This window comes from Salvia hispanica, unplaced genomic scaffold (assembly GCF_023119035.1).
Source record: "Salvia hispanica cultivar TCC Black 2014 unplaced genomic scaffold, UniMelb_Shisp_WGS_1.0 HiC_scaffold_479, whole genome shotgun sequence".
Taxonomy (NCBI): domain Eukaryota; kingdom Viridiplantae; phylum Streptophyta; class Magnoliopsida; order Lamiales; family Lamiaceae; genus Salvia; species Salvia hispanica.
This window is the reverse complement of record NW_025952222.1, coordinates 107,520-134,380: the sequence shown is the minus strand read 5'-3', so window position 1 is coordinate 134,380 and position 26,861 is coordinate 107,520. Positions and strand designations below refer to the sequence as shown.

General features: G+C 35.5%; 4 protein-coding genes and 1 long non-coding RNA gene across 5 annotated transcripts; all 5 read left to right on the top strand.

The window, feature by feature from the left end:
* The first annotated feature begins 9,860 nt into the window (after positions 1-9,860).
* Positions 9,861-10,952, top strand: LOC125199368 (structural maintenance of chromosomes flexible hinge domain-containing protein GMI1-like). The gene is made up of 5 exons (XM_048097405.1): positions 9,861-9,916; positions 10,125-10,146; positions 10,296-10,367; positions 10,451-10,567; positions 10,785-10,952. The coding sequence occupies exons 1-5, from the start codon at positions 9,861-9,863 to the stop codon at positions 10,950-10,952; spliced, it is 435 nt and encodes a 144-aa protein (XP_047953362.1).
* Positions 10,953-11,029: 77 nt separating this feature from the next.
* Positions 11,030-11,850, top strand: LOC125199357. The gene is made up of 3 exons (XR_007172577.1): positions 11,030-11,106; positions 11,185-11,294; positions 11,722-11,850. It is a non-coding gene; the product is annotated as an uncharacterized LOC125199357 (long non-coding RNA).
* A 1,142-nt stretch (positions 11,851-12,992) lies between these two features.
* LOC125199366 (structural maintenance of chromosomes flexible hinge domain-containing protein GMI1-like) lies at positions 12,993-14,319 on the top strand. The gene is made up of 5 exons (XM_048097404.1): positions 12,993-13,050; positions 13,173-13,258; positions 13,408-13,689; positions 13,764-13,904; positions 13,996-14,319. The coding sequence occupies exons 1-5, from the start codon at positions 12,993-12,995 to the stop codon at positions 14,317-14,319; spliced, it is 891 nt and encodes a 296-aa protein (XP_047953361.1).
* A 7,857-nt stretch (positions 14,320-22,176) lies between these two features.
* Positions 22,177-24,737, top strand: LOC125199358 (probable 3-hydroxyisobutyrate dehydrogenase-like 3, mitochondrial). The gene is made up of 2 exons (XM_048097399.1): positions 22,177-23,124; positions 24,601-24,737. Exon 1 carries the CDS (start codon positions 22,221-22,223, stop codon positions 23,121-23,123), a length of 903 nt encoding a protein of 300 aa, XP_047953356.1. The 5' UTR covers positions 22,177-22,220; the 3' UTR covers position 23,124; positions 24,601-24,737.
* Positions 24,658-26,793, top strand: LOC125199359 (nicotinamide/nicotinic acid mononucleotide adenylyltransferase-like). Its single transcript, XM_048097400.1, has 10 exons — positions 24,658-24,792; positions 24,901-24,973; positions 25,088-25,161; positions 25,376-25,461; positions 25,811-25,894; positions 25,985-26,069; positions 26,150-26,229; positions 26,301-26,402; positions 26,475-26,533; positions 26,623-26,793. Exons 1-10 carry the CDS (start codon positions 24,774-24,776, stop codon positions 26,726-26,728), a joined length of 768 nt encoding a protein of 255 aa, XP_047953357.1. The 5' UTR covers positions 24,658-24,773; the 3' UTR covers positions 26,729-26,793.
* Positions 26,794-26,861: the final 68 nt, after the last annotated feature.

The window sequence follows — 26,861 nt, the reverse complement described above, 5'->3', positions numbered from 1 at the left end:
AATCTATTATCTAGTAACACAATACAAATGAAGTGCAATTTACAACTAAAATTAGGGATATTAGTTCATAAAGTCACGAACTTTGGCCAAATTATGTCATTTCCATAAACTTTAAAAATGATGCTCCTATAAAATAATCTCATGACGGGTCAATCATCATATCCGACTAACATTCATGTCTTTTTATCTCATACTTGACCTTAGGGCTGATCGGAAAAAATATCGTTACGGTTGAAATTTATAAATTTTGTTTCAAAGTATATTTTTTGATGTTTTAAATCATTTGTAATAGCTTTTACACAATAATGTACACTAAATTTAGATATATTTCAAATATTTAAAAAAAGAAAACTTAAGCCCTTCCTCTCTACCACATGGGTCCGCCCTGCTTGACACAACTAAATTTATAGGATTTGGGGTGTGTTAGAGATTCGCATCGCGTCTCGACAGCTCTATCTCGCTCCGAAGAACTGCATCGCATCGAGAGGGGCTGCGCTCTCCATCTCGTCTCGACGAGACGGACTTCGTCCCTGTCTCCTTCCGAAGAGCCGCCTGACGTCTCGCCACGCGCCTGGCGACGTGGCGAGCGTGGTTCGTGCAGGACGCCCACTCCCCGATCCGCGAGTGGGCGCGTTTATATCCGTTAAAATTAATTTTTTTTTATTTTTTTTAAATCAGAGAAAAATCAAAAATTTTAAAAATATATATAAAAAAATTCCAAAAATTATACTAGCCGTTTATAGCCGTTTTTTTCAAATTTGTAAATTTTATTCAATTTTTTAAAGCCTCCAATCACTTCTATAAATACCAAATCATTCCATAAATTATCCACCGTAAAAAACTTTTTTTATTCTCATCCAAATTTTTTTAATGGTGTGTTTTTTTTAATTTTTTTATGATTTTAATTATGTATTTTTAATTTTTTTTAGGATTTTAATTATGTATTTTTTAATTTTTTAGGCCTTTAAATTGTAATTTTTATTTTGTTTAATGAAGTGTGTTTTTATTAATTGAATTTGTTGGAATTAAAAATAAAAAATGAAATTGAATGAATAGTTAAGGGATGAGATGGTTAAGAGATGGGGAATGCAGTCTTTGCTAAGAGATGATAAAAGATAAAGACTCCATAACAATGAAGAGATGAGACTAAGTAAGACGACAAGACATGACTGGACGCCTTATAATGCTAACTTTTTTTAAATTACCAACTTGTTAACTCATCAACGATGATAAAAAATGTCAACACGATCACATTAAAATATCAACACAAATTGGTTGACATTTTAATACACTCGTTGACATTTTAAACGTAAACACAACGTATTAAAATATCAACTAAATTTATATTAATATTTTTAATAGACGTATTAACGTAGCTACGAGAAAAAATTAAGAACAATACACCTCTATAAGATTTTTTATCCTACTTACAAACCTAACTTTAAAAGCTATTAAAATATCACAATCTTCACCGTTCCCTACATTAAATAAGTTTTTGCCAAAAAAATGTCTCATTTAGGTTAAGTTGGGAAACAACAAATACGACTAGAGAGAACTGATATGCTGCGGACCATTTGGTGCGCGTTTTGTAGGCGACAAGTGACGTGGTATCTCATCATCAATGATTTCTCTCTCTTCTTTTCCCGTAATTCTCTCACTCTTCCATTTCCATCCATTTCTCAATCTTCTTTTCCCATAATTCTCTCACTCTTCCATCCACCCCATTCCAACTACCACGTCTACCAATCTCTCTCTTCAAATGAAACCTTTGCACCAGGCTTTCATTCTTCATACACTTGTCTCTCACATCGGAGTATAATTTTTTTTCTTCCTCGTCAAATTGCTTCAACCACAAACTTAATAATTTCTAGTTTTAAACACTTTCGGTAGGTTTATCCGTTTCTGCAATTTAAGTTTCTAGCTATTTCCATTTATTTATGAAAACATAGATCCTTGCATATAAAATTATAAATTGTCCAATGGTTAATGCATATGAACTTGTTCAAATCCTCTCTCTTCAATACCAATATCAGATTTTGCAGTCATATCTACGATAATAGCATTCCCACAGTTAATCTAAACTAATAGTGATGGAGTATAAATTATTTTAAGAATAACCTAAAAACTAGAACATACAAATAAAAGGGGGAAATCGAGAAATAGTAGAAAGGTTAGGAAAGATGAAGATGAGATTTTGCAGAGAGAAGTTCTTAAATGATTCGAAAATTGATAAAAGTAGGCGTAAGATTCGGATCAGAAGAAAGAAAAAAAATTATAGAAAGAGATAGTAATATTAATATAAAAAATCAAATAAGAGAGCAAAATTGTGATGATATTCCACGTCATCTGCGTCATAAGGTGCTCACCTAAAGGGCCCTACAAGGTGCTCACCTAAAGGTCCGCAGCACATCAATCCTCTATGACTAGAATTTAATGTTTATGATATTTTCGATTATTTTTAAAATTCACAAAAAATACAAGAATTAGACAAAATTCATGATATTAGGTACTAATATATATGCCGGATTTATTGACTTGATATTTTGATATGCAAATATGGTGAGTTGACCAAGAGTGCATAATTGAAGCTCATGGGAATTAATCTCATCCAATTCTGTCATAATGGATTTGAATTTGGTCGTGGAGGGTGGTGACTGGTGCGCATTGCGCCACTGACCTTCCCCCTGTCGTTCATAGCCGTACTAGCTACTGCTACTCTAATTTGCTAGTGTGTGCCAATTTTACATTTATGTACTAGTACTAGTGTTAACCCAAAATTGGAAATTATACAAAAAAATAGTGTGACTGTGTGTGGCCTATTATTCATCACTTTTTTTCCTCCAAATAATCACATTATTAATTACATTCTTTTTATTTATTTATTCCAACTATTGATATTTCCCGTAAATACTAACGTAAAATTACATTAATATCAACAAATCGAATAGAATTTCGGAAATATGTAGAACAAGATCGTCTATTCAATTAATTAAATATTATTTGTTTTATACGTACTTATGTTATTCCGAGTATTGATATTAATGTAATTTTACGTGTGCTATCCACGGCAAAAAGAAATTGATCGATCATCAGATACTATCACTCGTATAAAATATATCAAAGTAAATAAACCGTTATGTGCATAAAACTTAAAATTATAGGCAAACAAAAATAAATTGCAAAATACTTTCATATGTTATTACTAACTACACCTTATGTACACTAATAAACAACGGCGGATCAGCTGGCCACATAAAATTTCCATGTCCGCCTATCATTTACCTCCAACGTTGACCCCGAAGGCAATAAATACAACTATATCCGCTCTCCTCCATCTACAAATCTTAGATCCGCCACTACTTTTAAATTAAAAATATATAATCAATCACATCTAACAATTTTCCCTCTGCACAATTTCACAAATCGTTCTAATCTCCACAATGAATTATGACATTACTTTTTCTTTTATACATTTCATTTCTATAAAAATAAATACTCTATATACAACTAAATCATCTTTCATAACCATTTCATTATCTTTTAAAAATTAGAAAGTCTTGTCAAAATTTCCACAAAATCTATTCGACAAGACAATTAGCCAATAGCCGATTAAAATGGGATTAAATCTTAATCCAATTTTTACTAAAAATGGAATGTAAAAGAGCGTTTCGCATTCCATCTTTTCTCAGTCTTTTCTTCCCATTTCATGCAGAGGAAGCTTCGCCACCACCCCAACTTTCACGCACCTCAAAATCCTCCTCACTAAAATCACACTTCCTCTTCTCCAAAATCACTCCCACGCACACGCAGAAAAAGATCAGAAAAAGGACAGGCAGAGGGGGGGTTTGTTTTTGTGGAATTGTGAGCCGATTTTGTTGCTATTTGTTTGTGTCTTCTTTTGTGTCGTACTTTTAGCATAATCGTTTGATTTATTGAAGAATTTTTGGTTAAAAATGATTTATCTAAATGATTACCAGCTGCTGGTGCTTTGAAGGTTGTTTCTGTCGTAGATTTGCAGATTTTTCATGTTCCTGTGTTGTTTTGTTGTTGAAATGTTGAATAACCTAATCAGATGCTACTTTTTGAAACCGTGCATTGGTTTGGTTAAAAATGATTCATCCAAATAATTACTCTGCTTTGACAAAAAAAATTGTTTACCTGGAAAAGGTTGTTTTCTATCGTGGATACGAAGTTTTTTTATGCTTTCGTGTTGTTTTACAGTTGAAATGTCATATAAACTAAATAGATGCTATTTTTTGAAATTGTGCGTTGATTTGATAAGCACCATTGTTGTGGCAGATGACTCGAAGTCTCCTCTCAGGAACGAAAAAGGGCCTCATGAGGCGTCATGTGGGGGGGCCAGAAAGAGTCGGCCTGTTGTGGATTTGTATGGTGATGTTTTTGACAATGTGAAGGTGTGTAAGTTGTACGCAAGAGTTAACGAGCTTATGGAAGTTTCATCTAGAGGCTGAAGCTCTGTATCCTGAACTTTTATATGAATGTTTGTGCTTGTTACTTGATCATGAATTATGCTATGTTTTTTGATGATTTTTTGTTTCTTGTGAATGTGGAAAATTTTTTTTAGCTTCAATTTTAGATATTTCCCTGAGTTGTTTTAGGTTGGGCTATGAGGATTAAAAATGTTTCACTTGCAAATGGCATCGTTGTTATGTCGTATTCTGACTTGTTCAGAGAGTATGCAAGAATGTTAGTGAGATGACTGAAATATATATCCAACTTATTTTTTACCGTTCCAAGTAATTGTCTTTCTTTTCATGCAAATAGCAAAGAACCTTGATGAGGTGTTACTTCATGAAATTAATACACTGATTTAGTTCATATTAAGGTAGATGTGATTTTGAAAAAGGGGTTTCTAATGAATTCTTGGTGAATGAAGGTAATGACACCCCATGAAGTTGAACAAAAGGCCCCGTGAAGAGACACGGGAAAAAGTTCAAGTGGGACTGTTCAAGCCAAAGATGATGGGTGTGAAATGGTATACAGGTTTCGTACTACTTCCAATGGCACTGCTGTGGAGCTCAAAAAGAGTGAGCTGCGCAAAGAGATGCCAATTGAGAAGTTCATTGGTATAGTTAGAAGAGAATATTCTCTTCTAGCAACCAGAAGACGTCCTTGGGACAAAAGAGAAAAATCAATTGGGACTACCAGGACCTACACTTCACAGATACACAAGAAAATAAGATAAAACTCAAAATAGATTTCCAGAAATTCTTGCCCAACATCTGGCACTTGCTTTGGCTTCATGTGAGATTTTGTCACCACAATTTGTTCTGTTTATTTTTGTTTCAAGTAATGGTGTTATGATTTGTGTATTCTTCTTGATGCAGGATGGATCCCTAGAGCCAGATGAATATGAGGTATATTTCATTTTTGCTTTTTTTAATCATTAAATTTTTTCGGGTTGTTAAGGTGGTCTGATTTATGATCACCAAGTGCTTTTGTTGCTAATTTTTTCTTTCAGTTTGATCATGTCACTTTATTGTTTGGATGTGCAGGACATGTGGGATCTTACCCCAGATACCGATTTGCAAAAGTTACCCGATGATTATACATGTGAAACAGCTCTGGCTGACCATATAAGCATGAAATTTGGTTTTGCTTTTTTTTCCTCTGTATTAAGTTGATCTCTTTATCGGGAAAATTTCCCCTCAAGCTTTATGGTCCAATGGCAAAGGAAAAAGAAGAAAAGGATTTTATTGCATCATAGGCTCTAAATGTTCATTTTTTTGCTTTTATATCATGGTCAATTGATTTCTTTAATGTTGCAGATTCAGATTTCTCATATCTTCCCAATTTTTTGATCTTGTTTAGTAATTGCCTTATTTACAGTGTAATTGGAGCCTGGGAAAATTTTATTTTTGACTCAGGTCCAGGAATGGATGGTGCTAATGGGAACATATAAGTGGTATAGCATAACATAAATGCTTTGGGGAGTTTAGTTGTTAGAACATTTCATTTTCTATTTCAATATTTTGGTTGAGCTTTTGTCCTCAATTTTTGTCGAAGATTTTGTGTTTTTCCTCCAATCTATGCCTTTTCCCTTTTCTTTGGTGCATTATGCAAGGTTCAAATGCTAAAATATTTTGTACAGATTCACTGTTTTTTCCCGTTTCTAGTATCAAAAATAATAAGAAAAAAGGGGTTTCATCTTAATATTTGCATAACTGGATTGCTTGGGGGAATAATGAATCACAAGCATCTCAAGGCCATGCTGAAAATAACTAGATTTATTTTCCTGTATCAATAGAAACTTGTGTTTCTATCCTCGCTATTTTGAAGAATAGCTGTCTGTAAATAGTTAAACCAATGATTTACAATTTTATTATATCTTCTCCTCATGTTTCCAAGTACTTTGGGTGATAATTCTTTAACTTCAAGAACTTTACTTAATTGGACTTCTAACACTTCCTTGTGCATCTAGCAAGGGTTACACAAACATTCAGTTTGATGCCTACCACCTATCTACTTATGGTTAATGTGCTTTCCCTGCTTATGATTGCTGTATTTTATTTATTGTCAAGGGAAAAATGGGAGCATCTCTTCACCGCTCCATGAGAGAAAAAGCAATAGGGGAGAACCTCCATATCTAATGGTACCAGCTTCTTGTCAATTTTTTTTATAATTTCCAAAAGTCTCATTTTTCTTTGCATTTTTATTGGATCACAGCCTTTCTTTGGAATGTTTGGTTATGGTGGTCCAGTAGCGGCAATGTGTTTGGGAAGGTATAAGCTATGTGAACTGTTCATTTTTACCCATAAAAATATGAAGCATCTCGTTCACAGTGTTTTCTTGTTGTTTATTTCTTTGCTTCCTTTGTATTCTTTTTAAAACACTACTGCAGGCGAGCTGTTGTTTCTTCAAAGACAAAGCAAAGTAACAAGGTATTTACATTACACATGGAAAGAGAAGCATTAGTAAGTGCCTCCCATCTGGAAAACTGCTGGAAGGTGATCGATTGTTGCACATTTTTTTCTTTATTAGATTTCCATTTGTTCTCGTACAATTTATTAGTATGATAAATCATGTGTTTCCTGCAGACCAAAGGAGGTATTAGAGATCCTTTGAAAGATGAAAATCTGAAATTCTCCACATGGAAGCTTCACAAAAGTGAGCTTCCCTTATCAGTCTTTCATAGAGAGTTTTTCATAGAGTTTAAAAACCTTTTTTTTTCATTTTCTATCTAAGTGCAATAATAACAGTCCCATATTTCCAATATGAGAAAATTTAATGTTCATTACTTCATGTTACTCATTGTTGATCTAGTGTTATTTTTTTTTGCCAGGTTGAAATATTTGATCCCAAGCCAAAAAGTGAAGAATCTGTACATAAGGCAATTGCGATGTAAATTGAAGGACATATACTTTCCTTATATCCAGGTTAATTGTCTTTATACAAAAAGGGACATAATCATTAGATGTATTTCTGGTGCTGTAACATTATATAAAACAAGTTTTTCCAATGTTGTGTATTCATTAAATTATCTTTTCAAGATCAATGACCTCATTTTTTATATAGTATAGTTCACTGATTTTTTTTTTCTGGATAAACAGTGTGATGAAATGTCAGGAAAGACAAGTAGACCGATTATATTTGAGGTGATTTTTAGGACTTTCTTTCCACTTTTGGGGTATATTTTCTCGATGGTTTTCTTGACATTGAACATCTGAAATGCGTCTATCATCCTATTTACTGAATTGAGTTAAATGTCCACAAGTTAAGATTGCTCAATTTGTTTCAGTACATGCTTCCTACTTGGGATTGTTAGTTCTAAAACTGGGATTGCTTCAGGTAAATGAGATGGACTTAGCTGGAATACAAGGTGGGGAAGTTGCCACTACAAACATGCACTCATGTAATGGTCCCAATTTGTCGTGCAAGTTCAATTTAGTACCACTGCAGATTCTTCTACATTGGCTGGTCAAAGTAAGTTAACTTATTTGGTTATTATCAAAGGATTATATTCATGTTATAATATCAAGTCCGATAACATTAGGAATTAGTTTTTGTCACATAATGATGATAACTGATTATTGCTTCATATAATTATCTGATCCCCAGATAAAAGAGTGTCTGCTACAGCAAATGCAAGTCTGAAGTGTGTTTACTTTCCCATAGTTGGGGTCTGTGCATACTCTTTCAGTTATTGGCATTAAATATGCAATCATATACTTGTGCTGGCATATGATATTTCTGCATTTGGTTGGTTGCAGGGTACAGAAAGTATCAGATGATACTTGATAAGTTAAATGAAGATCATTGTGGAATCAAGAGAGCTTTGAAAGCTTCAGTCATGTATCTGTTGAAGGTTGGGCCGTCTCCTGCCAGACGTTCGCTGGGTTAGTTGAGGATATCTTTAAATTCTCATTTTGTTTGGAAAATTTGTACTGGTTATCTTACTTTATGAATAAGGTCTGCTGCATTGTCCAAGGACCGATTGCTGTTACGATAACTAAATCCACCCAAAGTTGTGAATGATGTTATGCTTCAGAAAATGAACTTCAAATTTTGGTGAGTTACGTGGCTTAAACTGACATTTCCTTCTTGACAGGGTTTGCTTCCTTTTATGGAGCCAAACATAAAGTAGGTGAAAGAGCTAAGATTCTTATGAGATTCTGCTCTAGAGTGAAATGTTTCATAGGTAATTTTCAGAACTTTAGGATACATGAGTTTCTCTGAAATTTTGATATACATGGTATAAAAAGTATTATACATTTATGTGTATTATAAAAAAGATGCGTACTTGGTTTTGGATGCAGATACTGATTCCGGCTTCAATCCCAAAACCTCATAAGTATGAATACTCACTGAGGGATTAGGGAAACTTAGTATTTTAAGTAGTTATTGGATTTATGTGGACTTATTTCCATTATTGTGGATTTATCATTTCTCTCCCAAGCTTCAGTATTCACTTTTATCACATATAAGGACTTTATTGTGTTTCTAACAAATAGTATGCATTATGTTCCATAGTTAAATTTTAAAGTACAATCATATTGGAAGTCATGCTTGATTTTCTCTGATATGAACTTATGTATGCGTACACATGTATATTCAAAATAAGTTTGATTTTGATACCTATTCCTTTTAACCATACTTTTGAAGGCTCATTTATTACTCAGTTTTATGCAACCTACTGTTATGTCTCAGCCCACTTTTTATATATTTCAGACAGATTTAGCCCACCATCACCCCTACACCAAGGCTCTAAAGAACTTTGGCAAGAGATCAGATGATGATAGAAAAGGTAATTCATGCCAAATGTTCCTGTCTTCTTGATAAACAATTTTGAAAGAAAAATATTACTACTAACATTCAAGAGTTTCTGTGCTGTGTTTACATGTGTGAGACTTTTATCTTGTATTCTTGTTTTTATGTAGAGGTGCAAGTCAAAATCTCTAGAGATGGAAAGGCTTTGACATTCGGTCAGCTACAGACGCTATATAATGATTGGATTATGGAAATGCATGATCTATGACGAGGAAACTGATGATGGCCTGGATGAACCCATACTTATTGTTGGTGCTTCGAAGGAGAAAAAGAATAAAAAGCTCGACCTCAAATCTAGTGGTAAGCTTTATATATGGCAATGATGTCAATTCTATAGTCCTTCATTGTAGTTCTATGTGATATCAATCGCTCTGGGCTCTACATAGAAATCCAATTGCCGTGGATTCAGTTTCCACGTTCTTGTATGCGTCTTGTCACCTACTAATGTAATGATTATCGGAACATTCTAGTGCTGAGGGTTCATAAAGAGATCCAGAGGAAGGGCATATTTTGGAAAGCTGGTATGAATATCAAAATTTTAAGGGGAGCGTGTGCTGGATGCCATAACAACAATGTGTATGCCACACTTGAGTATGTCATCTTGGAAGGGCTTCAAGGGATGCTTCTGGTTAGTGAATTTTAATTTTGAGTGATTTGTTTCAAGTACTATCAAAGAGATTCACTGGTGAAGCTGTGGTCTATGATGTCTATGATCATAATGAATTGCTAATCATTATTATCTCAGTCAACTAGATGCTTTGAAAATAATGCTTAAGACATCATTCTTTCTTCATATTTCTATTATCGTCATCTAATGAGTATCTGTATCTAATCAGGCGAGGCTCGACTAATTTGCAGGTAGGTGATTTCAATTATATTTGAATGAAATAATCAATTCTTTTGTACATTTCTGGCTGAATTGGAACTTGACATAGTTCCTGTTATTGGACTTTCCTTCTGATAATAGGCCACTTGGTCTTCCGAAGAAAAAGCATGCCATCTTTTAGTTAGGAGGGAACTGCACTATTGACATTAACGACTCTTGCGTGTTTCCAATAAGAATAATTGATTCTGACAAGGTTAGGCATGTAATTTGAATATTGTTCGCTTTGTGATTTTTAATTCCATTTGTAGTATGAAATTTAATTAAGTTGTGATGCAGTGCTTACCTGTTGATGACATTGAATGGAAAGCAAAGCTTGAGGCGTTCAAGCAGAAATTGCCTGCTGCCATAGATTTATTAAGTCAGGCCGATTGCCAAGAATTGGAGATTGATGGGGTTAGCTATGAAATTGTTTTATGTAAATGCATATTTGGATTAGCTATTTGTCCTGTCTCTTCCTCTCCTTTGACTTACTAAGACACTGACACAGTCACATAACATATCTTAATTTTTTGTGTATGACATTTGAACACCTCATTAATGCCTTAAATTAACATTGAACTTTATAGTCTTGGGCTATTTAAAATAAAACATTTCTCTTTTCTTTTTACAGGGATTGCCTAGTCTACTAAATGCCGGAGATTTTCTTCCGGATAACATTGTTGCTGTTGTACGTCCGTGTTCTTTTAATAATGGAAATAGCTCTAAGAGATTGGACCAAAAGTTCATTGTTAGAGATAATCAGGAAATGATTCTAGAAATCGATCAAACAGAGAGCTAGTGATGGTGAAGCTGGAAATAGGGAGCATGCTTATTCTGTGAGGCATCCACCTGAATCCTATAAGGGGCTTCATGGTCTATATATATTTCCATTGGGCTCGAGACAGCGCCTGCTATGTGAGGAGCCTGGCATCTTAACTTGTTCATTTTCACTGGTAGCCAACTTTCTCAAGCTATGACAATGAAATTGCCAATCTTATTTGCTCTAATTTGTTGCTCATTTCTTTTATCAGAAAGATATCAAGGATATTAAACTTGAACATAAGGTGCAAGTTCAGGGGCCATATGGAATAGGCAGATGGGTAGTCTTAAATCATGATGAAAATGAACCGTACACCGTAAGGTAGGGGATGGACATATGTCATTAATATATCATGAATTGATATCTTGTTTTTCTTTAATAATATTTCTATATCATTCTTTTCTTGTTGAATAAACATTTAAGAGTTATAAATGCAGTTATAACTGTCATTTTGGCATGCTTGCTGCAGTTCATGGTGGCATCTTGCATACAGGGCCATGTTTTTTCCTTGTTCTTACTTCTGCAGTTTCACTTTATTTTGTTTTACTATAAACTTGTTCTGTAAAGTACTTCTTCCTAATGTGGTAGAGCTAATTTTAGATTTGGTGCAAAAGTTGTCTCGAACTATAATAACCTCTTTTGTGTAACAGAACTACTACAGAATATAATTTGAACTTTCAGTAAATGAAGAAAACTCGAACCCTTAATCCACTGCCAAATGATTCGATCTCTGTATTTTTTTGGACAGGGTGGGTTCTTGTTGCAGAACTCTATCTGTAGTTTGCCTTGATGAACACAAGAAACGCATCAGATTTAAAGGTTTTCCAGACTTGCTCATCAAGCTCACCTCAAATGGTAGAAATCTTGCTCAAGATTGTAGAAAGAAAGTGGAAATTACACCAGACAAGTTAACTATGAAAATTAAGGTAGTTTTTAAGTGCCTCCTGATGTGTTTGTTTGCTGATGCCTTTACTCATAAGCTCTTAATTCTGTAGGATATTTTCATTTCAAGCAGTGAATTAGATCATATCAGGCCAAATTATGAAGCAAAGTTGCTTTAACATGTCGAGGTATCTTTGTTTTTGTTTTTCTTGGTCTAGATTCTATGTTTCAAAGAATATTGATATGAACATGTGAAGTAAGATGTCCCCTTTCTGTTTATTTTCCATTATTAATTTCTTACTGGAGCACTTCCTCTTGACAGTTATGCCCGCACCTCCGAAAAAGATCACTGTGCATCCAACTGAACTACGAAAACAGTTACTTCCTGGCCAGATTATCAAGGAACTTGCACTAGAAGTACGCCTGTCATGACTATAGTTTTCCATGGCTTGTGATTTACAGTTATTAATGTTATTCTTCTCATGTTCCTTTTCCTTTTGAGTAGGTGAATGATGTAGCTAACTAATAACACGATATGGATTGCGTCAACTGCTAAGCTGATGGAAATTTTCATTATATTACAGGTGTTTGATGAATATGGCAACCATCTAAAAGAAAATGACCTCATTTTGCTAAGATTAGATGGGTTGTCCATTCAAGATGGAAGTGGAATCAACTGTGGTCTTGTTATGGAGAGTAAAAAGAAGGTCTGCTAACTGGTTTCAAAGGGCTGCTCGGTTATCATATATCAACTACACTTTCCAGATTCAACTGCTTTATTACTATAACCTTTACGAACAAACACCATCTATGTTAATAATTTGAAAGTCGCGGCATTAGTTTCACCAATGCCAAGGTCAAATATAAATTGTTTGGCTTGTGGTACAAATGCTGAACTGAGTTCTGAACAATTAACTGTATATCTAGTAGAAATAATTGTAGTATATGATTGAAACATTTTAACCCTATCACAATGTTTCTTCACCAACTGCAAATTGATCTAATAAGGACATAGTATAACTCAGTTATCAGAGCTTATATCTTCTGCCCTGCCCTTATTACTTTTCATCTCTCCGGATTTTTTTTTGTTTTCCATACTTTTGAGTTTTAACATCTCTCATCGATAGGTTGATGCTAATGGCCAGCGTTGATCTGAGCAATCTTCTTAAAGTTTCTGCCGGATATGGCAAAAGAGGTCGGAACCTGTCTGTTTTCTTAATATCCCATTACTCACTATCTATGCATATCCTTTTCAATCATTATGCACATCAATCATCACGTAGACTAGTAGTAATCGTTGCTTTTTTTGGCATGAAGTTATGCTTAGTGTAATGTCAAAAGACGGAGTTATTTTTGAGCTGCGGTTTCAGACAGAAGTAAGAGAGCTACGAGCACTGCAAAAGGTTTGTATCTTTTTCATCTGAGCTGCTTTGTTTTTAGGCAAGTATAGAAGAGGAAGGAAAATGAAAAATAACATAACTAAAGGCTTCTATTTAAAGATACATTTCCATAATATTTTTGCTTCTATACATTAACTGTTTCTTGGTGGCAGGTTTTCATGAACTATGAAGCAGGTTCCCTGTTAAAGGATGTTGCATTTGAGATTGTTGATTCTGAAGGAAAGGTTGATGAAAGGATCCACGATGACGATAAACATGGGCAGTCTCATACTCTGACAATCAAGTGCAGATCATTTCGCATTGATGAGTCTGTGAAATACAGGTTCCTCAATGGATGTTGCACTGTTCCCTCTATTCCTCTCCCTTGTGAAGAAGGAGCTGTCTTCTTTGAAGCTGTGCATTCTCGTCATCCGGAACTAAAGTTTGCCATAAAGGTCTAAGTAACTTCAGAAAGTTTTTCCCTGCTCAATATATGGTGTGGTATTAACACAGTTTTATCTAAATGCAGGTTATTGTTCAGAAGGCGCGGCAAAAGAATCGTGATTATGTGAGAAATGTGAGAAATCATGTGGATATAATAGGGAATCACATACATCAGCCCAAAAATTCATTTGAAAATGAAGCAGCTCCAGAAATTTTGCCGAGTCAGGTTGCTCTCAAGTGTATCAGAAACTGTTTGATTCTGCATTGGTTGGCAGAATAGTAACTAATAACTGTGTTTAACTTGATGCTTGAATTAGGTTCATCTTGAGAAACAGCAGCAAGAGAAACTTGACAGTGCCATGAATCCCGACGATGTAGGAAATCCAATACTTTCAACTCCAATATCATCAGAACATGAACATAACTTCCCTATCTTGCCTTCCTTGAGGGTATCAGACGTTATGAATGAGATCTCCTCTCCGCATAGTTTAGGGAATCCCATACTATCAACCCCAAGATCATCTGAACACGGACAGAACCTCCCTGTCTCACCGCCCTCAAGGGTATCACAAGTTATGAATGAGACCTTTTCACCGCATAGTTCTGGGAGTCCTTTCCTATCTAGGGTTTGCAAGAGATGAACATGACCTTTTCTCCGCCTAGTTCATGTAATTCAATATCAACCCCAAGTTCATCCAAACTAGGATTCCTCCCGGTCTCACCTTCCTTGAGGGTACCACAAGTTAAGAACGAGATCTTAAGTCGCATAGTTCAAAGGGGTGTGTATCGCCCATCAGTGATTCACCCCTTTGAAGACTCAGGATGGATACACACACTCAGAGCAGAAATCCAGTTACATTATGTAGTAAGGTTGTAGCTTCTGCTTCTCACGATATTAACTAATTCTTCTTTGATTTGTCCAAAATTAAACTCACACTTACCTTCTCTTTACTACTCCTAGCATGCTAAGAGTGAAAAATGCTGCTTATTCTATATTGTTTATGAACTTGATACATGGCTTCAAAAGGATTATTTGAATATTTCTTATTCTAATTGGTCACTTCATTTACATGCATTTTCATTATCAGGAAAGTTGTTCGGAGCAGGAGCTAGAGGATGATCTTATTAACAGTGCAATGCAAATGTCAAGTCAAATGGATAAGTTAGAGATACACGGAGTACTCTGTCACAAATCCAGCTAGAAATATCGCAGTTACAAGGTTATCTGATACTCTTAGTTATTTTCCATTACCGATAACTTTATCCATGCTTATGTTTTTCAATATTATCTTTGTCCAAGTTAATCCGAAATCTTTGTCTGCTAACTATAGTAGTAGCATTTATTGAGACACTTCAGTCCGTCTTGCTTTCCTTTTCCTTTTGTATACTGTTTTTAAAAGAAACTTTCAAAACTTTCCATAATTGATTGGCTACATTACTCCTGCAGCTGTGATAGCTCCTGATCTTGGTACCAATGCATTGAACGTATGTGGCCTATACCCGACTATGAAACAAATAGAAAGCAGAAGTCAGACAGCAGCTGCTGCAATCTGCAAAATGCTGGAAGATGATCTAGTGTGCAAAGGCATTGTGGGCGTGGTGGCACTTTTGGGAACAGTTGAAAGCTTCGAGCTCAGCAGGTTGCTTCCTATTCATCTCCTGAAGTTGATTGCCCCATGTCTGAATGACAAATTCAGCAACACTAAAGTTACATTTTCGTGATGTAGGATGCTGGCACTATTTCTCTGAGGATCAAATGCTTGCAATTGTTTGCAAAAACTACCCCGCACAATCTCTAGACGCCAACACCCTGCACAAGTTGGCCGACTACAATGCATTTTGCCTCGAGGACATCAGGTTTGCCAAGACGACGTTGTTAGAATGTTTTCCTACTATCATTGTCATTTGTCTCCATTTGGTTCTAAAATGCTGATACATAAACAGGCCAAGATCCAACGAGCCAAGCAGCGAGCTTCTACCATTGCGGGACCCGACCTTACCAAATGGCAGCGCCCATCATGGTTTCCTTGGCTATGCAGTTGACCTGATTAACATAGAACCGGACCGTTTACATTGGAGAACCACCAGCGGCCCCTGGCCTCGCGAGATTTATTTCATCGCCTTTTTGGGAAGCTTCAAGTCTATAAAGACAGGAGTGCATGATGGCAGCAGCCCAATCTTGCATCGAGGGAGCTGTCTCGTTAGATGGAGGTGTCCTGAGAGGGAATGGACTCCTCTCTCTAGGCCTTCGGTATGCATATCTATAAACTGCAATTCCATTTCTGCCAAAAGGTTTTTCCTTTGATTATGCTAATATTTTCATGAATGCAGGGAACCAAAAATCTTGTTTCCAGTGATGAAGAAAGCTACGCATGCAGATACTTTAGAAAGTTGGCAGCAAAAGAGATGGAGCTGGTGAAGATAAAGCAGCGCGTGGACGAGGAACTAGACGTGTTTGCTTTGCCATGAGAAGTTTTCCATCTGCCAACAAAAGTACAACAGCTACATGTCTCAGACTCATATATAGGATCATAGTGTCTTCCCTTCCCATGACATATTTTGTTATTTATATACTGATTGGCAACGGCGTAGGAATTGTGCTAATCCGCTGCTAACCATTTTATACAAGCAGAATTATGACAATTACCAATGAAATTGTCCGCTAGTAATGGTTATATTTTTGTGTAGTGGCTTTGTGAAAACAGTTTTTGTATAATCTGGGATTGTTATTTGATATAACTGTTTTCATTTCCAAGCTTCTTCATTACACAATTTGCGAAAACCAAACTGCATGTTGCTCTTTAGTCGTCTATGTTCCATCTCTCGACCCTAACATCTGCCGATGTCCTCGTTCTCTTCTTCGACACCAGCTTGCGCCTTCCTCTCCTGAAGAAATCAGCCATAAAATAGTACTCCCTCACGTCCCAAGATATTAGATCCTTATTCCTTTTTGGGTATCACACTATTTGAGTCATTTTATTTATGGTAAAAATTTCTTTACTACCAACTTCTTGTGTCCAAAAGAAATGGCTCTAATATCTTGTGATCATCCCTCCGTCTCATAGTAGATGTCTCACTTTCCTTTTAGTTTGCCCACAAAAGATGTTACATTTCCACTTTTGAAAAAACTAGTGTCAACACTCATGCTTATCACGGGACATAAGATTTTTAAAATATGTATAAATAAAAATAAAATTATGTGAGTTAATATGAAAAAGAGATTTAGTACTAAAAATTAATATATAAAAGAGATAAGAATATAAACCATATGCAAACAAAGGCCAAAAAAGTAACAACCGACTAAATGGAAAAAAATAAACAAAATATGATATACCCACCGTCCACTTTGGGAGTCGGTTGAGATAAACTAATAAAAAATGGCTCAAAGTAAGTAAAAAGTGTTAAAAGTGGATCTCAACATCCGATACAACTTTATTTATTACCACTCAGAAACTTTCATAAAACATGTGCGACTCAATTGGGACTCCTAAGCGGGACGGGCTGATCGAACACCAATAGTTCGAGTTTTGGAAAACCTTTTAGTAAACAACATTAACATTGAATAAACCCCTACTATCAACATCCTCGTCTTTACAAACCAAAATTTTAGACGTGCCGACTCGTAACTCGAGATATAGCAACATATAGTTGTTCAGGGTGAATCTTGGTTTTTTTTAAGAATAACCCAACATAGAAAGATTGACCTTAACTTTTGTTAATGGTCATTTGCATACAACACAACCACGAAATTGTCGTCGTTGTATTTGGGCAACCTTGGATCAAAAGGAATTAAAGACATTCGATGGATCAAAACTTTATGCCGATATTATGGCCAACACTTGTGCCTCCAAAACATAATCACCTAATCGTGTAATTAGCAATCTCGTGCCATTACATAATCCATTCGAGTGATCTATATTCTGACGACATCACAAGAGTACCAACTTTCAACAACAATTCATGAATAGGTTTACTACCTTGGGGTTTTTAAAAACTGATAGAATGTTCCGCAAAACCCAGGATGTCAAAATCTGAATGACAATACTCCCGAGCTCAAATAAAGATGACCTTCATCTTGATCAATTAAATATAACATTGCCAATATCCCAACATTCTACAAAATAAAAAATCTACTTTTAATAAATCAAAATATGTTAAAAATTATAATTAAAAGGAATTTACAATTCTTTTTCATAAACAACCCATTCACGATAAACATTATTAAATTTCAAAAGTTAAAAATTTCATACCTCCAAATTGATTTACAATAGACGAAGAAATGATACTATCAGGACTGATAAGCAAAGCAGCTTGGTTAATAACATTACCAGTCGTAGCTATAGAACTTTGAAAAGATTCACCTACATTGGCTACACATAGTAAACGCAAAAACATGGTTAGCACAATCGAAAAAAAGTAATGTATATAATTAAATTTATAATGGAATAAATTAAGATAATGTTAACAAAAATAAAGAAAATGACTAATTTCACAAAAATAAAAAGACAATTAAAACTATACAACATTTAGACATCAATTTACACTAATCAATAAATTTGAAAAATTTGTACAAAAATATTATAAAATAGAAACCAATTTTAAGATATTAAATCCGCTAATGATACAATAAGAATATAAATTATTTAGTAATATGATTATGCTTAAAAAAATAACTCTTCAATACAACCATTATTTTTATGGTTTGACATAAAATAACCGAAATTAATTCCCAAAAAAAATTTGGCCAACCGAATCCAATACTACAAATTTCGAAGATGTTTATCCCGACCAAGAAAAAATTTATTTAAATCTCATCTACAATTTAGTTAACATAGGATAAAATAAAAATAGGCCATAATAATATAAGTAGCCCAATAGATATAACACAAAAATCCCAAAAAAGAATCTATACTAATATAAACTAATAAAACAAACAACATAGCCAATTATTAATTGAGAAAAGCCCAAATACAATGAAAATGGCCCAAAAGTTTCTCCAAATATTAATCCAAAACTTTATTAAATTAAATGATAAGATAATACACTCATACAATTAAAAAAACTAAGAATACAAAAATCTGAAAAATCATTTTTCTCTCTCTCGACTTTAACCCTAGTTCCACACCCCATCGCCGCCTCCCTCTTCCTCTTCCTCCACCACCAACCCGTCGTCCCAACCTTCCGCCGCCACACCAACACGCCGCCGACCGGAAATCAAATACACTGCAACAAATCTCCACAGATACAACCTCCAAAAACACATATTTACACTAATCCGCGAAATTGTTGATTCAATACTCACCAAAATCTGGAAAAATGAAGACGATCTATCATTGTTCAAAGGTAGCAAAGATCGACGCAGTCAACGATTCAAGGTAATCTGCTTCTATGTGAAAACCCTACGAAAATTCATTTTTGTTACACGATTCTTACAAATTAAACTAAACTTTTGCAGGAATTAGGTGGATTTGATGAACAAATCGGACGCTTTTGAAGCAGCCAGAAGACAAAAAAGGAGAGAAGACTAACAAACGACCCTAAACACAAACAGGTAACTTAGATCAATTTCCATATCTAAATCATCAGCTTATTTCAATGTCTCTTGCAATGCATGCTTACCAAGATTCTGCAAAAAAGGCTTAAAAATTGGAATGAAACAGTACATGAGTCAATATTTTACTCATAATTATATCCATAAACTATATCTATTCAATTTTGAAATTACTGAATTTAGATCTTTTTGAAACAGGAAGATCAAGGTTTAAAAGCTCAAAATAAAGGAAATTCAGACATTCAACTATGCAAAGAAAAGACATCATAAGAAAATGAGTACGTGTTAACTCCTTAGATGGAAAACTCTTGAGTATTGCAGATTTTCTCAATTTCTTCATTACTAATTCCTTTGATGTTGGTATACAGAGAGAGACTATAGATTAATATGAAAAATAAGCTCTATGGAAAAGAAAAGATTTAGAAGGTGTAGAACAATTTCTAAACCATGACAACCTTAAACTCTGTAAATAAATGAAGTATATATGACAAAGAAGAAGGTTAAGAGAACTATAGAAAAGTAAAACTGAGAGACAAATAATAAGAGGAATGCTGGAAATTTAAAGGGGTTAGAACTACACATAAACCAATGAGACCTTTCATTTTATCATGGTTATCAGCAATCTCCAACCTGCAAAAAAGGTTTTAAAAAGGCAGATTGGAAATACTTAAGTAGTAGCAATAAAATTTACAAAAATGACTACAAATTAGAGTAAAATAAGGTGTTTTCTGACTGAATGTTTATATTATCAGCTTAGGAGGTTGACAAATGCAAAATACAAATGTATATATATTGGTTTTTATAAGAATACAGATTTCTCTGACTGATTTCATTGAATGAAATATACACAGATGTTTTGGACTTAAGCACAGTTTCTACATGTTTCTTATTGTTGTATGTGATTCCAATTATCTGAATCAACTGCCTGTTTGTTCAATTCGGAGACTTCACTATTAAACCACTTCATTCATTAACTTCTACATTGCTCCTAATAGGAAACAAAAGGAATAAAACAACTAATATAGGGAAGGAATGCAAAGAGAGATTGCTGAATCATTTTTTGTTATACTCCTAATTTTCTAATAGATTTAAATGCATTCTTCTATGTGCACAAAATATAAGTAAATTAGGTACATCGAATGATTGAATTCGAATTCCTGCTAAGTTTGGAACCAAAATTAACACTCATTGCCATAGCAGCTTCTGATCAACTTCTTTATATGTTATCAATCATATTTTCAAAGAGTTTAGTATATCATAAGAAAGAAAAAAAAGCTTACATTCTTTATGTTATTGCAGTAACACAAAATACAAGTCATCAATGATCTTTCCTGAAATGGTATACTAATCTACAATCTTCTGATTTCAGTAGGCCAAGTGGTAGACTAAAATAAAGACATGGGCTTTTGAATGAAGAGAAGCAGCCTAGGAAAGAAGTTGCAGGAGCTTAAAAGGTATGTTAAAAATAATTCAGACACATAGGCTGTAGGGATATTCATAATATTCAAAATTCTGAGTGCTTTTGATTAAGTTTGCATGATATGTATACAAATCATGGTTAATAGACATTAATAAATATGAATGCATAACAAACTTTCAGCATCATGTTAAGGTAATAATTCTAAGTCTAGAACTTACTAACTGAAACTCCTGTTCTTTGATGCATCATATTTTTCAACTGAAATAACAGAGTAAAAAAATAGAGGACGTAATAAAAGGGAAATAACTGATAGTAAATATCAAAAAGCCTTCATAATAACAATATTATTAACATCAACCAATAACAATATAATCTTCATCTGTGCAGCAATAGTGAAATAAAAGGAGAGAAAACTGAGAAAAGAAGAAGATGCCAAGATCTATCAGCAAAATGGTAAAACTTTTAAGCATAAACACTTATTCCACTTATCATTCAAAGCAACCTATAACAATGAATCCATTTACTTGTGCAGAATATATGATACAAAAGGAGATAGATCAATGAGAAGCAAAGGGATGCCATGCAGATGTTTCTGAAATTGGTAAGACATCGTCTAACATACTTCCTACTAATTTTAAAAGAATGAGAGAAAAAAGGAACAACCGAAAATGGAGCTTATCACTGTGAGCTGAGCTGAAGTTGATGTAAGTTTTTAAGAGAGATTAGCTAAGTGATTTGTAAACTGAGTGATTAACCATATTTATAGAAGAAGGAGACCACCATAATACACTGCACACATGTACACCATACCAGATTCCTAAAAAAACCAAATGATTAGGATAACCTTTCGGATATCTCATTTAAAATATATACCTGATAATATATAGGAAAGTATTAAATGAGTATGAAAACAATAAAAAAGTGTTAAAAAAGCATTAGTAATATTAGTTAATGCATTACCTGAATTAATGATAAGAAATATAAATAAGTGGGAGTTCTGCATTGGAAAACGAATGAATCAATAAAAGCAATTAATTGAATGGTCCATTTGCCTTGTCCAATAAATGACCTGGCTGATTGGTATTTTCTCTATTTAAACTAATCGATTTTGGCAGGAATGCAAAAGGGATTTCATCACAAGCCTAGAAAGCAGCCGCCAGCCACAATCTCCAAAGGAAAAAGAAAGAGACAAAAAGCTTGAAAGAGCATGCTAAGGCTACAGAACTTCTGAAAATAGATCGTTCCATAACAACCTATTCAAGTCTATATACAGAAGAAGGCCAAAAATATGCATATCAAAAGGTATTACATTTCATAAATAATGTTTGTTTAGATACACTTAAGTATCTTGATACCCGTTCTATTACAGATTACAAAATCATTAACTCCACTTCTAGCATCACTGCATTACACCTAACCATCTCCATTTTGATGAACAGGTTATGAATTCATGTAAGGAAGGGAAGCAATTCATACAATCTGCAAAAAACAGCAACTATTATAAGGACATTCAAGAAAAACTTCTAAGGTAATAAAATAAAACTTCTAAGGTATTACAGTTAGCGCTGAAAATGAGCAGTCAATACCCTGCCCCGATTAACCCGACCCGGACCCGAATAGGATGGATCGGCATCGGCGTAATGGGCGGCGCCATGGCGTCTCGCCTCATCTCCGCCGGCTACTCCGTCACAATCTACGCCCGCACCCCCTCCAAAGCCGCCTCCCTCCTCTCCCTCGGCGCAAAGCTCGCCGATTCCCCAATCGACCTTGCCGCCGCCTCCGACGTCATCTTCACCATGATCGGCCACCCCTCCGACGTCAAATCCCTAGTTCTCGACACTCTCCTCCCCTCCCTCCCCCCCGGCGCCGTCCTCGTCGACCACACCAGCAGCGATCCCGCCCTAGCCCGCCAGATCCACGATTCCGCTCTCCAAAACCGCTGCCACTCCGTCGATGCGCCGGTATCCGGCGGCGACCTCGGCGCCGCCCTCGGAAAATTGGCGATTTTCGCCGCCGGGGATAGGGAAATCGTAGATTGGCTGAGGCCGCTGTTTGATTTGATGGGGAAGGTGAATTACATGGGGGAGGCGGGGAAGGGGCAGAGCTGTAAAATCGCGAATCAGATCGTGGTAGGGGGGAATTTGATCGGGCTGAGCGAGGGTTTGGTGTTTGCGGAAAGGGCGGGGCTGGATAAGGAGGCGTTTGTGGAGGCGGTGAGGGGCGGGGCGGCGGGGTCGATGGCGATGGAGCTGTTTGGGAAGAGGATGATTGAGAGGGATTTTAGGGCGGGGGGATTTGCGGAGTATATGGTGAAGGATTTGGGGATGGGGGTGGAGGGGGAGGGGGCGGTGGTAGTGCCGGGAGCAGCGCTGGCGAAGCAGCTGTTTTCGGGGATGGTGGCGAACGGGGACGGGAAGATGGGGACGCAGGGGGTCGTGACGGTGATCGAGAGGATCAACGGCATCGGAGGTTAAGGTTAGCGATTGGTGATCAATGGCATTGTGTGTCGTTTGAGTCAGTGGAGATTGAACGTGAATTGGTGTTGAATGTTGATGGTGATCTTGCTTTGAATTTGATGGTTGCACATTTTAGTTCAATCTTGATTGCTGCAGTTGGTCTCATTTAACTGCGTAATTTACCTTAATTACCATATAATCTAGGGGAGGACTTTAAGAAGAGGGGATAGAAAGGGCAACACTTTAATGATCGAACATCCGCCTGAGATATGTCGGATATCTGATTTAGCAAACAAACGTACTTGACCACAGCTGTTTTGAGTCGGATTGGTCATAACTAGGGGTGGGTATTCGGTCGGTTAACCGACCCCAAAATTCCATCAAAAAACTAACCGGAATCGACCCGATCTTCGATTTGGTTACTTAATTAACCGACTCGGTTAGAATTGGTCGGTTATCGGTTATAACCGAACTAACCGAATTGGTCTATATATGCATGTGTATTGCCAAAAGGGCTACATTTAGGTACATTCGGTGCAACCTTCCGCATTAAATTATGAGTAATGTATATTTTAGTATGAACTAATAAAAAGATTAGTAAATCCTGCTTAGAAGCTAATGAACTATAACCGACTTGAATTAGAATTGAATGAATATAAGAATTTGACAACATACTATCCAATAATAAGTCAAAACCCCCTAGCTGTGAAGTGAGTTCTTGTTTCGGAAATTTAGTAGGGAGGCAAGCAATAGGCTAAGCTAACCATTAGCTTAAAGTATTATCATGTTTTTGTTACTATACCATATATGAATGAAGAGAAAAGGGCAGTACCTTGTGATACTACATAGAATCTATGTAAAATTGTTTATTGTTTTAACTTTTAACTTTTCATCTACTTTTATTAATTATTATTATACTCCTATTTACAAGTAATACATAAATTGTTTAGACAATTTAAAAGACTTAACTTTACATGATCTATCTATAATTTAAAAAATTTTCTCCAATAATAAGTGAAGGGTTATTCTATATTTAGCATAGTAATGCTTAAGCACTTTATTGACTTTGAGATATAAATTTATAAGTATAATACTATAATTGACAGTGACACAAATTAAAATGGACTTTTTTTTACAGTGCAATACGAGACTTTGACAAAATTTAAACATAAATTACAATTTCTTCTCATCTCAATTATAAAATTATATATTTTTCTCATTATTTAGTACACAAAATAACATCTCCTTGCCCATCTCCCAAGTATGACATTCACTACGGGGAGTACTTTTTTTTTTTCGGCCCCACAATGGTTGAGTTTATATTCTCTTTTCGACTGGAGTAATTGCCTTCACTATTTTTTAATTTGTTATCTTTAATCTACTACTATCTCTAGGTTAATTTTCTACTGTAAAATTATTTATTTTATTCTTTTTCCAATAATCCTACCTCATGACCCATTAGTTCCGGGTTGATTTGATTTGACCAATTATATAGGCCACTGGATTCTACAAGCTCCAACAACAACAACTCGAATTCAATTCAAAAGAAATTCCAAAGCAGTGAGCTGTAAAGACTCTGGTTTTAAGAAATTAGCTGCGTTCAGATTGCATATAAACTATTTGTGCGTTTGCGCAAGAGGAATTCCCCACGCTTCAAGAATTTATCGAATGGAAGCTTCAAACCCAGGTAAATTTTGCTGCTTATTCAATCAGCTCACGCTCTATACTTCTTGTCAATCACTCAAAAACTTGATCTTTACTCGAAAATCATGATGAATTTTACCCGGTTTTATAGATATACCGCTGCCACTAGATAAATTATCCCTCAAATCTATCACAAAAGATAGTTTATCAAGCTCTGATGCCAAGTAAGTTTTCATACGTTTAGTCATATCCGATTCTTGAAATACTGTGCCCTTTGTTTGAGGTAGAAAGTTCAAATTGTGACACTGAATGAGGAATTTTTGGCCTTCTCTCAATAGGGGGAAGATTTTTGTAGTTTTGGTTTCAACTGGAAGTTTCAATCCTCCTACAAACATGCACTTGCGTTGTTTTGGTGAGAAATTTTTCTTTTTTTTAGTATTTTCTAACTGTGTGTGGAGATATGATTGACGATTGAATTTAGGCTGTGAATAATTGTATTACGAAATAGTGTTGTTAGATATGTGGAATGCGAGATACATGAATGTAATGCTAAAATTAGTTGTCCATCTACGTTGAATTTTCTTTTTCAATGTGTTTGAGGTGTTGACTACTGCCTTGATTCCCAGAGTTGGCTAGAGATGCTGTAAATTCTCAAGGGTTTTGTGTTGTTGGAGGTTACATGTCACCTGTAAACGATTCGTACAAGAAGAAGGTACTTCGGATATTATGATCATGCTGTGCTATATATTGTCCTTAGCCAGAGTTATGTATGATATATGCTATGTGAGTTGGTTTGTAACAATAAATGTGGGATTGATTTTCTCGAAAGTTGTGTTTCCGTTCTTGAGAGGCTTGAATTATGGTTAAGGAGAGACGATATCGATCCTTAGCAAACTGTTTAATCACTCTGGCGGAACATTATTTTCCGATTTCAATTCTTTGTTGAGTTATGGTACATGTCTCGCGTTTAGGATTTACTGCAGTCTGCACGGTGTAGAAGCTTTTTTTCATTGGAGGTGTTACTCTTCCTTTTTTGAACATTTTTGCACCTTCTTTCTCAGGGTCTTATCCTTGCAGAGCATCGTATTGCTATGTGCAATCTTGCTTGTAGAAGTTCTGATTTTGTTATGGTGGATCCATGGGAGGTCAGCTTCTTTCTCTGCGAATTCCATAAGTTCATAAGCTAGCTAACATCTTTCAACGAGGCCACTCACGCACGTCGGATTCCTGAACAGGCAAGTCAGAGCTCGTACCAACGCACATTGACAATTCTGTCTAGAGTTAGGTCTTCATTATTGGACAGTGGAATTGTATCCAGCGGTAAGGTTTATCACTCACTTCTAAATATACTGCCATTGTTGGTTAGTAAAAAGCTTACAAGTTCTCTCTTTTCTTCTTAGAGTCACTTAAAGTCATGCTCGTATGTGGTTCTGATCTCTTAGAATCATTCGCCATTCCCGGATTCTGGATCCGCGAGCAGGTACATTCAACTTTTTCTAGGGAAAAAAAAGTATTAAAGTCCAATTCTTACTAGTACAAATATTTTCGTAGGTCAAGAGTATCTGTAGGGACTTCGGATTGGTCTGTATAAGGAGAGGGGGACAAGACGTCGAGCATGTTATATCCAAGGATGATATTTTGGATGAATACAAGGTAGTCCTTTTTCTCAATCACAACTACATATTTGAGTTGCATTTGTTGAACGTCGGCTCTCTGTTTTTGCAGAATAATATCATGGTCGTGGATGAAGTGGTGCCAAATGGGATCAGTTCGACCGGATTGAGGTAAGAACGATGTTTAATGCCACTCTATAGACGTTCTAGGCTGAATCTGAGGAGATTGATGTTGAGAAATTTTCGATTCTTCGTTGCAGAGATTGCATTTCGAGAGGATTATCAGTCAAGTATTTGACCGGAGATGAAGTTATCGAGTATATCAAACACAACGGGTTATATGTTGGAAAAAACGAAGATGATTGAACCTGATTCATTTATAACAACATTGGTTTCTTATGCCGGAAATAAATTGCTTGGTTGAAAGTGTATCTTCTTAGCCTTCATCTCTTCCCTTAAATCGTTTGAGTTTGTTAGAAATATGTCAGTGTACAAATTT

What these genes read in the sequence shown, in the direction of transcription:
- LOC125199368 (XM_048097405.1), top strand. Translation starts at nt 9,861, where the DNA reads ATGTGTATGCCACACTTGAGTATGTCATCTTGGAAGGGCTTCAAGGGA. An exon ending in GGCTTCAAGGGATGCTTCTG is followed by an intron (nt 9,917 to 10,124) that starts GTTAGTGAATTT and finishes GTATCTAATCAG; the next exon opens with GCGAGGCTCGACTAATTTGC. An exon ending in GAGGCTCGACTAATTTGCAG is followed by an intron (nt 10,147 to 10,295) that starts GTAGGTGATTTC and finishes GCCATCTTTTAG; the next exon opens with TTAGGAGGGAACTGCACTAT.
- LOC125199366 (XM_048097404.1), top strand. Translation starts at nt 12,993, where the DNA reads ATGGCCAGCGTTGATCTGAGCAATCTTCTTAAAGTTTCTGCCGGATAT. An exon ending in AACTAAAGTTTGCCATAAAG is followed by an intron (nt 13,690 to 13,763) that starts GTCTAAGTAACT and finishes ATCTAAATGCAG; the next exon opens with GTTATTGTTCAGAAGGCGCG. An exon ending in CAGAAATTTTGCCGAGTCAG is followed by an intron (nt 13,905 to 13,995) that starts GTTGCTCTCAAG and finishes TGCTTGAATTAG; the next exon opens with GTTCATCTTGAGAAACAGCA.
- LOC125199358 (XM_048097399.1), top strand. Translation starts at nt 22,221, where the DNA reads ATGAGCAGTCAATACCCTGCCCCGATTAACCCGACCCGGACCCGAATA.
- LOC125199359 (XM_048097400.1), top strand. An exon ending in TTATCAAGCTCTGATGCCAA is followed by an intron (nt 24,974 to 25,087) that starts GTAAGTTTTCAT and finishes TTCTCTCAATAG; the next exon opens with GGGGAAGATTTTTGTAGTTT. An exon ending in ATATTTTGGATGAATACAAG is followed by an intron (nt 26,403 to 26,474) that starts GTAGTCCTTTTT and finishes CTGTTTTTGCAG; the next exon opens with AATAATATCATGGTCGTGGA.